At 36.9% G+C, this 10,342-nt stretch overlaps 2 protein-coding genes across 4 annotated transcripts in view; one reads left to right on the top strand and one right to left on the bottom strand.

Annotated features, from left to right (window-relative positions):
* Positions 1–20: 20 nt before the first annotated feature.
* Positions 21–3,860, top strand: LOC102674301 (ATP-dependent RNA helicase DDX42). Its single transcript, XM_006616406.2, has 10 exons — positions 21–166; positions 728–954; positions 1,027–1,299; positions 1,372–1,912; positions 1,976–2,204; positions 2,354–2,628; positions 2,711–2,861; positions 2,941–3,275; positions 3,365–3,493; positions 3,567–3,860. Exons 2-10 carry the CDS (start codon positions 740–742, stop codon positions 3,735–3,737), a joined length of 2,319 nt encoding a protein of 772 aa, XP_006616469.1. The 5' UTR covers positions 21–166; positions 728–739; the 3' UTR covers positions 3,738–3,860.
* A 155-nt stretch (positions 3,861–4,015) lies between these two features.
* The window catches only part of LOC102674444 (serine/threonine-protein kinase GIN4-like), a 15,102-nt gene continuing 8,775 nt past the window's right edge, over positions 4,016–10,342 (bottom strand). For 2 of the 3 annotated variants that reach the window (XM_031510784.1, XM_006616408.2), the window contains 4 exons: positions 9,668–9,794; positions 8,139–8,187; positions 7,884–8,063; positions 4,016–7,398 (listed from right to left, as the gene is read on the bottom strand). In XM_031510784.1, coding sequence (XP_031366644.1) covers positions 4,830–7,398; positions 7,884–8,063; positions 8,139–8,187; positions 9,668–9,794 — 2,925 coding nt within the window. In that variant the 3' untranslated portion in view covers positions 4,016–4,829. The remainder of the gene's footprint in view (positions 7,399–7,883; positions 8,064–8,138; positions 8,188–9,667; positions 9,795–10,342) is intronic. The other variant, XM_031510785.1, reaches the window with a different exon arrangement.

Genomic DNA, 10,342 nt, shown 5'->3' on the forward strand with positions numbered 1-10,342 from the left:
AAATTCTCAAAATTATACCATTCAGATGATGCAAAATAGCAATAACTCCATATGGGGGCAGCACCGTCTATGTTGTAATATATACTACAAACTTTTGTTCGATATTGGAAGTATTTGGAGCATTTTGTTAGATGTAAAGTAACTTCTTGAAGGATATTTGTGTAAGGTAGATTCGCTTTTAGTAATCGCTCTAAAATATCATTCGAATAGTGAAATAGTGTTTGTACATAAAATATATGTATTTGAACATTCTCCGATATATTAGTAGGTTACGAAGGTGTTCTAACCTCATTCTTTACGTTTAAACAGAAAAAATAAATATAATAATTCACTGGAAAGCATTTTTTAATAGCTTTGAAACGATCTTGTTGATATTATACGATATATTTTTACATTTTGCACATCATATTTGTTATTGTAATTGATATAAATAAAACATAATAGGCTGTGCAATTGACTTTTTGTCATATATATATATATGTATATATTTTGTGTCTTCATTCAAAATGTGTTTATTAACAATGTATTTTATTGATATTTAATCGTGCAAGTGATAAAATATGCTTCTTTGAATTGAAGAGAAACTGTGGAATAATGATGATTGCATTAAAAAGTAGAATAATTAAAGACGATTCGTGAATATATGATTCGCTTGAGTTCTTTGCTGTTTTAGCATAAGAATAAATTTGGGGTACACAAGTGATAATATACTCACATTTTGGCACAGAATAAAATAAATATGAGTTATCACCGTGGAGGGGGTAATAAGCCAAAAGGCTTTGGGTTTGCCGGCTTTCAAATGACTGGCACAAAGAGAAGTGGTTCTAATGTACCACCACCTCCACCAAATTCTGCTCTAAGCAAACAAGGCTATCATACTATGAATTCCATCACTGAAAATGCTTTATCTGCATGTTGGGGAATGCCAAAGAAACGTAGCAAAACCGAGGAAGAGTGAGTATAAATATAAAGAAATTAGAAGAGATCAAATGCAAAGACAAATGCAAAACTAACGGGTAAAATTAGATATTTTGAGGATGACGATGATCCTCCACCATACTCCTTGGAATATATTCCGGCGCCTGGATCTCCCACTTATGATTGGATGAAAAAATCAACACCAAAGGAAGATAGCGATAGTGAAGAAGATCCTCTAGATGCATTTATGGCTGGTATAGATGCGGAAGTTAAAAAAAATAATTACGAAGCTCAACTGGCTGAAGATGAACGAAAAGAAGAGAAATCTAAGGGATTCAGAGCGGATATTGATGGTGAGGACGATGAAGAGAGTTATTACAGGTAAGAGTTCTATTAATTTTCTTAATATTATAAGAAAAAATTCGAGAAAAGAAATAACCAATTATTGATTAGGTATATGGAAGAAAATCCAACTGCGGGTTTGCAACAAGAGGAATCTGATCAAGAAATCGAATACGACGAAGATGGGAATCCAATCGCGATTCCAAAAAAAAAGGAGATAGATCCTTTACCACCTATCGATCATAGCGAAATACAATATGAATCTTTCGAGAAAAACTTTTATAACGTTCATGATGAAATTGCTAATTTAAATAAGCAACAGGTTGACGATTTAAGAAAAACTTTAGGGATAAAAGTATCTGGTCCATCTCCGCCAAATCCGGTCACCAGTTTCGGTCATTTTGGTTTTGATGATGCATTGATAAAAGCTATTAGAAAAAACGAATATACTCAACCTACTCCTATCCAAGCTCAAGCAGTTCCTGCCGCATTGAGCGGCAGAGATATAATAGGTATAGCAAAAACTGGTAGTGGCAAAACAGCAGCTTTTATTTGGCCAATGTTGGTTCATATTATGGATCAAAGAGAATTAAAGGAAGGTGACGGACCTATCGGTTTGATTCTTGCTCCTACAAGAGAATTGTCACAACAGGTAATCACAACGTATAAATATTATCTTTTAGAGACAAATTCATGGAGTATATTCTACTTACAGATTTACCAAGAAGCAAGAAAATTTGGAAAAGTGTATAATGTTCAAGTATGCTGTTGCTACGGTGGAGGTAGCAAATGGGAGCAAAGTAAAGCATTGGAAGGAGGTGCAGAGATAGTAGTCGCAACACCGGGTAGAATAATAGATTTAGTTAAAATGAAGGCTACAAATTTGACCAGAGTAACATTTTTGGTATTGGATGAAGCTGATAGAATGTTCGATATGGGTTTTGGTAAATATATTGTATTGTAATTTAATGATATTATAATATGAGAGAAAATCTTTATCTTCATCGATTTTACGCGGTTGTTGGGAAACTTCCAGTCAGGAAAGTTTCTATTAATAATACTTTTATTTTGTTATCGCTCTGTTTAATTCTAGAGCCGCAAGTACGTTCTATATGTAACCATGTAAGGCCAGACAGGCAAACGTTGTTGTTCAGTGCAACTTTCAAAAAGAGGGTAGAAAAGCTTGCTAGGGACGTTTTAACGGATCCAGTTAGGATAGTCCAAGGGGACGTCGGTGAAGCGAATGCCGACGTCACACAACACGTGATAGTGTTCAATAATAATCCAACCGGTAAATGGACATGGTTATTGCAAAATCTGATTGAATTTTTAAGCGCTGGTAGTTTATTAATTTTCGTAACTAAAAAGGTCAGCAACCTGTGATATAGCTTATTAGATGAAAACAATAATCAATCAATTTTTCTAATTGTTCTTTCTTTTTTTATCATAGCTCAATGCTGAAGAACTTGCAAATAATCTTAAATTAAAAGAATTTGATGTTTTACTTTTGCACGGTGATATGGATCAAATTGAAAGAAACAAAGTAATAACGGCTTTTAAAAAAAAAGAAGTCAGTACATTAGTTGCTACTGATGTTGCCGGTAATTATACTTATCTTACTATCTTACTTTAAATTTAATTTTATTAATTAATTTCAAAACTTGTTTCAATCTCATGTAGCTCGAGGTTTGGACATTCCACATATCAGAACCGTTCTTAATTACGATGTCGCTAGAGATATCGATACTCATACACATAGAATAGGTAGAACAGGTAGAGCAGGTGAAAAAGGAACAGCATATACTCTTGTAACAGAAAAAGACAAAGAATTTACTGGTCATTTAGTCCGAAATTTGGAGGGTGCGAATCAAGAAGTACCAAAGAGCCTTATGGATTTAGCAATGCAAAGTGCTTGGTTTCGCAAGTCAAGATTTAAAGGTGGAAAAGGAAAGAGTTTGAATGTTGGAGGAGCTGGACTTGGATTTAGGGGAAGACCCGAAGCTTCTTCTACATCGGTGTTTATTTATTAAAATCTATTTAAATTTTTTTTTCAAATTTATTTATGGTATTTAACATTTTTAAATTTAATTAAATTATCATTTAGAGTTGCAGTTCCTCATCACAAGGATCAAAGGATATAAGTGAAGTTGTTAAAAAATTAGAAAGACACGGGCCAGGTAGTGATCGGTTATCAGCCATGAAAGCTGCATTCCGTAGTCAATACAATTCTCAAGTAAATTTCATTTTAATACGATCATTTATATAAAATACAGAATTTCGAATGATACGTGAGAATTGATTTTCAGTTCCGAGCATCATCAGATCATACGTGGGAACAAACTATTACGCGACCTTCAGTGATAATGCCCCCACCACCTCCTGTACCTCCAAAGCCAAATACGGAACAATCAAAAACTCAGGATACACAAGCTTCCGGAGGAGAAAGGAAGAGAGTGAGAAAAAGTCGATGGGAATGAATATTGGTGACCGAGAAAGAGATGCTGCAATTATTTTGTGTATATTAATATTATTATCGCTAATAATATGTGCGATGAATGCCGAATTGTTTTTATATTATAATAAGATTTAATTTTACCAAATCTTTGTCCAATTAAAATTTCTTTCTTTACCTATCACATTTTGGAAGAATTTAAAATAATAATATAGGATAATAGATAATTCATGAAAATGAAGAGGAACTGATTCGTATGAATTGAAGGAGATGCAAAACCGATGCAATGCATGGTTCTTAACGATAAGAACTTTTTATTGTCGAGATATCTTCGATACAAAATTGAACGAATCATTTAAAATTTAAATGAGATATACTAAATCGAACCTTTTTATTAATCTAATTATTACTACGATATAATGATGTTATCATTTTTGTTATGCCAATTAAAAATGTATTTATGAGTTTAAATGAGTTTCTACAAATACCAAAAAATTAATAGAAACAAAATTGTATCATAGAAAGATAATCTCTGATGAATGAGCAATTTTTTTGAATGCAAAATTCGCATTCTTTGTATAACATACAGTTAAGCTCAGCTTTCCATTAATTCACATTGAAAATTGACATAATCGATACTTCCTGTCATTCGATCGGTATACCATTTTTCGGTTAATTAAAATCGAAAATTAAAAGTTTCGTTTTCTTGGTTATTCAAATATACATAATGTATCCACGTGTTCATCGATACTACGCACTTGGAAAAAAAAGTAGTTCTCGAAGATCGCTCGATATGGAGATTAAGTCAAGGATAAGGCTATGACGATCAATCACGTTCGATCGCCTTCTTTGATCACGCAACGCCCAGATGGGATGTTAATGACAGGTTTGTCGTTCAAGCATTTGATGACACACGTTTGCAGATTATTTATTTGCCAATTTGATCCACTAAAAGATGACTATGTTACGAACATTTATCAAGGATAAATTGCAAGTTGATCCTAGTCAAAGAATTCGCGTAAAAAGAAGTTTAGCGATTCGATTTCCGATATGAATCACTGTAATATTGGAAAAGACCAAAAATTCTGGAATCAGTCTTCATGGAAGGAAAGTCTATTTATGGATTAATATATTGTGGCATGGCAGGACTGCTTTTCCTTCTAATCTTTCCATTTTGTTGCGATCCGTTTAACTGACCGACAGGCTTCTTATTCGCATCGTTGTTTTTGCTAAATTTCTCCATCGCTCTGTTGTAAGATCCGGTGCAAACTCTGCCCCAAAGTCTTTTGTCTTCCGCATATTGTTTGTTTTTTCCTTCGCTTGAAGTTCTCTGAATCTCGGTTCTTCGTTGAACTTTGCCAAAATCTTCTTTCTCCAAAGATATGTTCGATCCCACTGTATTTCGTTGAACATCTTCCCAGGAGGCGTTCGCATCGGAATGTATACTAGAGGGCGTTGGACAACTGCTTTCACTGGACATCGAGGAAGATCTCGCAAAGGAAGGTGATACAATTAATTTCATTTTGTGATCTTCTTCCTTGGGATTCAAAATCAAGGGTGGTTCACTTTGTGCTCGATTATTTGACCGATTCTCTCCTTCGTTCTTCTCCTGATTATCATTCAATGGTAAATTATCGTTTAAAATTATTTTCGTAATTGATGTTCTTTTTCTTAAATTTTCCAAATTCTCTTTCGGATTATTTTGACAATTATCTACCCGTTGTAAAATATCTTTTAAATTTACATTAATATTTTCCGTATTATACGTTGACTTTGTTCGATCTATATTTTGTATCTTCGGATTTTTAACGTTCGTTGTTACAAAAGTTGTCTTTTTAATTGAATCTTGAGAATTATTTTTAATATGGCACGTCATTTCGGGATAAATATAATTTGGTAATCTTTCTTTTTGACGAGTAGTTACCGAACGATCCGGATTATTTAGCGTCTTTTGAAGCTTGTCATTGACTATTTCCATTACATTCGATTTGGCTCCTTTCACACACTGTTTATACTTCTCATCAATCGTTGTATCGACATTTTCTTGAACCGTGGCTTCCGCAAAAATAGAATCTCCATTGATTTCTATTAACGGCAATGGACTCGACCATTCGGATGATATGCATTCATCTGATCCTTTGTTCTTTTGCTCTTCCATAGTATCGCTATCAGATTTCCTCGTGCCATTTTTGGAATCAAAACTAATGACGTTATCTTCATCTTCATCTTCGTTGCCCGAGTCGACAAAATTCTTCAAAATCCCCTCGTCTTTTTCGTTCTTTTTTCTCAATTCCTCCCAGTTTTTTCGCGGCTTGTAACTCGTTTTCCGTCTCACGATCTTGCTCTCACTGATGTTAATGTCCGGTATGAATAGTCTCAAAGCTTTCGTTCCGGTCGGAAAAGTGACCTCGTTCACTCTCTTCTCAGTCATAATTGCTTCTAAACTCGTCCTCGAGGCGACTTCTTGATGCTTATTGAAGGCAGACACGAGTTGGGCCACGGTATACTTTGGCTCTTCGGTTTCGGATTCGGTCGATCGATCTTCTTTGTCGTCCGATGTTCCAGAGTTGTTGGAGTGACTCGAAGCATCGGAGTGTTGTCGCTGACAGAGTCGTTTTCCGGCTACGAGGTTCGATTCGGTGTCGCGGTTCACCGGAGTTTCGTCCGAATCTTCGGTCAACGTGTCTGATTCGATCGATTTCAACGAATCCAAATTCTCCTCCGACTCGAATGCTCGGTCCCTCGATTCTACGTCTTCTCCTCGCACCTGTGTATATCTAGATCTATCGTTAACCTCATCCGCGACTTCCCCATCTGTCCTCATCGTATTAGACTCATCTTTTCTTTCGTCGTTAACGTGCTCCTTCCTTTCTATCAATCTAGAAACATCGTCATAAGATCGGTGATCTCCTACGTTAGACGTATCTATTTCAGCACCTAACCTCTTAAAAATCGGCAATATATCCTCGGTTTTGGCTCGTTGGTAGCTCTTCCTTCTTCGTTTAAGGCACTCGAGACTTCTGTATATATCCAAAACTCCTTGAGACTTCGACAACGATCTCAATCCATACAGTTTCTCGCGTGACTTGCTGATCACGGGATTTATTATCATTCGAGGTTGCAACGAGGAATTTTGGGCCGAAGAGTTTTCGTTGAGCAAACACGCTTGGGACTGGATTCGATTCAAGCTACGTATTCTGGACAAAAGTCCACGGCTGAGACTGTGATTTAAGTTTGCCTGCGACCGACTTTGCGCCCGATCGAGCAACCCTTGGGTTTGCTCCTTGTTGAGCAAACAACTCTGACTCGCGCAGCTCAGATTCGTTCTGGATGAGTTCAAACTCGTTCGAGAATCGGCTGGGCTCGGAAAATCTTCCCCGCTACCCTCGAGACTAGATCGGCTTCCGGTGAGGCGATGACTCAGGCACATCTCGCTTTGACTCAACAAACAATCTTGCAAGCTTTGATCGGAATGATTCGACGATTCTTGGGCGTCGCTCGATAGATTCGCTTGACTGCTCGCCTGGCTCAAAAGCGCCGCTCTTCTTAGATTCTCTCGGCTGACAACTCGTTCCAGAAGAACTTCTCTCGATTTCGACAGGTATCTTCTGAGATGAGGCGACGCTTGTGTAGGCGCGCCGCGTAGCCAATCGTGACGCAGGCATTGTTTCGCGGTCATTCGTGCACTGAAATCATTATGATTGATTTTTGTAAGTAATGATGGAATTCGAAACACTTTGTTTTTAATAATACATAAGATAATTAGAAGGAAGATTTCTAGCAACTTTAACTCAGCATTACCTACGAGATCTTTTGTTACAACAATTGGTAAAGATCAATATGTATAAGAAATCTTATTCTTATAGCGTTTAGTTTTTTGTTAATTAAGCAATGTGTAATTTAAATGACAAACAAAATTGTCGATTTGATAGAAATATTATATTTTTTATAATTAAAAAATTTCATCTTCTTCCTAATTCAATATCTAATTCAACATCAAAAAAATTCAAAATCTAAAATTTTTGAAAGCTCGATAGACTTGAAAGTTTCTTTATCACTTTAACATTCGAACTTTTTCTAGTATTTTTTTATAAAACAACGAAAACTTTCAAGCCTTGCAAGATTTGTAAAAACTTTTAGATTTCAAATCATGTTCGTTTATTGGATTTACCTCGGGTCCAGCACCAAAAGCTTCGCGACAAAATCTTTCGCCTGCGCCGATATGTCGCCGAACAATTCCTCGGGAAAGTCTACCTCGCCCAGGGATATGTTCTGAAACGTTTCTTGATCGGTTTCACCGCCGAAAGGGGAGAATCCCGTTAAGAGAACGTACGTCGTTACACCCACGGACCTTGAAAAATAATTGCAAACGATTCCATAAACGATTCGATAGGATATAAATTTAATAATCCGTGTGTTTACGTACCACATGTCCGCGGCCAGAGTGATCGGTTCGTAGTGAAGAATTTCGGGTGCTGGAATTTTAAAAAAAAAAAAAAAATCATCGTCGAGAAATGGTTAAGTGAACGGTGATATCATCCAACGAACGTCACATATATTTTTATTTGAGAAAAGAAATCGATCGACCGCCTCGTAGGCGGCGACTGGTGCCGATAGACGGAAGCCGTTTCTTCCACGCTCCAAGTGACAGTTTACCGTGCCGTAAACGTTTGTTAAAAATGTTGGATCGCGATTATTACACACCGTGAGTGAGTTTTCTCAAGGCGTAAAGTTAATAAAATTCTCGTGGCGGGAATTAATTCGACGAGCACTCTCATGAATAAAGCATCGGGACACGATCACGATTATCCGTCCTCGCGTTCATTTCGAGAAACGTTGAGCTCGATTAAGATATTCAACGATACGAGCTAGCTCTGTTATTCGACGAATCGATACGATCAACGAGGATAATGGGGCGCGTCAATTATATCGTTAAATATGCAACCTACGATCGTGAGCCTTTCATTCAACGAGCTTTATAGGACATTCTGCCTGTTTCTGCGCTCGAGAGATATTGCGTTTGAGGAAAATTTGATGTCGAGAACGAGAAGTTACGAGTCAATAGACGCGCACATATATTTTACAGAGACGTTTTTCTTTTCGATTTATCCAACGATTATTAAAAACAGTGACCAACGGTAGTGTTGGGTACGCGTTGTTGGCAGGTTTGAACAAACAGATCTAAGTAACGCGTGTCGAAGCTGATTACTTTCATTCATCGTTTGCTGAAATATAAAGTGCAATTCGATATAATTTTAATATTCAACAGATTTTTACATACTCGATGTGTTCAAGTTTCTTGGCTTGTTCGAGCTCGATAGCAGCACATATCCAACACTAATCGTATAACAGCTCTACAGGGCTCAATATTTTTCGTTAATAATAACTCGTCAACGAAACCAAATCGAAAGTTTTCGTAAAGGAAAAAGTTGCTTAAAAACGCCTCAAGAGTCACTTCAATTAAAGTCGATTCCCGAGACGTGTACTTGAAACGAGCAAAAATACAAAATATCGAATGGAAAAAATTTCTCTTCCTCCTGCCGGCCCAACACGTAATTAGGTTTATTAAAACTCGATTCAGTTTCGTGGACGCGATCGCGTAATGAGGCTAACGTGTCAATTAATATCGATTATGCTCGCGATCTCGCTCGAACAAGAGATCGTCAATTAACGGAGGCAAAGATATCGATTGGTTGGCAATTAACCAACAACCGGGAGCAAAGTGCCGACACACGCCTGTTTACCTGTCCGTTCGCGGTAAACTCGGGTCGAAAAGTAATGCGAGCGATACATCATCGCCGATATATCGACAACGACTATTATTTATACGTATAATCGAAAATTGAGAGGGAACGAGAGGGATGGCTTCATATATATTTCTCATGAGATGGCGCGATCGATAAGATCATCATCGTTGGGGGAATGAAGCGGTTTGGAGAAAAACTGCGTGCTTACCCACGTAATCCGGTGTACCGAGGATCTCTCTCACCTCCGTCCCCTCTAATATCACTCTCGAGATCTCGAAGTCGCACAGCTTCACCTCGCATTCCGGGAAAGTGCCCATCATCACCAAATTCTGCGGCTGAAAAAAAGTATCGATTCGTGTAATTCGATATATATATATATATANCGATCGAGCGGCGTACTTTTCGTCTTGTGGCAATGAACGAAAAATGAGCTCGTTAATATTTTTTATGTACCCGATTATCGCGCGATCAAATTTAATTATAAACAAGCTCCCTCATTGTTCGACCGATTTTCGTCCTGTTGCCGTTTCTCCTTATTAAGACGTATGCGTTTACAGATTTTTAAATGCTTAATAAACGCTTGTTTCTTTTTCTCTCTCTCTCTCTTTTTTATGTTTTGTTCAATTAGGATCATTTCCAAAGGGATCTTGACGATATAATACACGTCGCCATGGTTACGAGATATTCCGCGATCGAGACGTTCCTATGCTATAATGTAATATAATAGTGGAATACACGACGAGATATCTCGCAATATCACTCTATTCGAAGTATTCCGCGATAATATAACTTATACATCATACGAATGAAATATTCCTTCCACGTGACGTTTATATATTCCACGTATTATATATATATATATATATATATATATATATATATA

The sequence above is a fragment of the Apis dorsata genome, unplaced genomic scaffold, assembly GCF_000469605.1.
Source record: "Apis dorsata unplaced genomic scaffold, Apis dorsata 1.3 scaffold_263, whole genome shotgun sequence".
Classification (NCBI taxonomy): Eukaryota; Metazoa; Arthropoda; class Insecta; order Hymenoptera; family Apidae; genus Apis; species Apis dorsata.

Coding starts and splice junctions, on each gene's coding strand:
- LOC102674301 (XM_006616406.2), top strand. CDS start 740: ATGAGTTATCACCGTGGAGGGGGTAATAAGCCAAAAGGCTTTGGGTTT. Junction 1,913..1,975: donor CAAGAGAATTGTCACAACAG/GTAATCACAACG, acceptor TTCTACTTACAG/ATTTACCAAGAAGCAAGAAA. Junction 3,276..3,364: donor CCGAAGCTTCTTCTACATCG/GTGTTTATTTAT, acceptor ATTATCATTTAG/AGTTGCAGTTCCTCATCACA.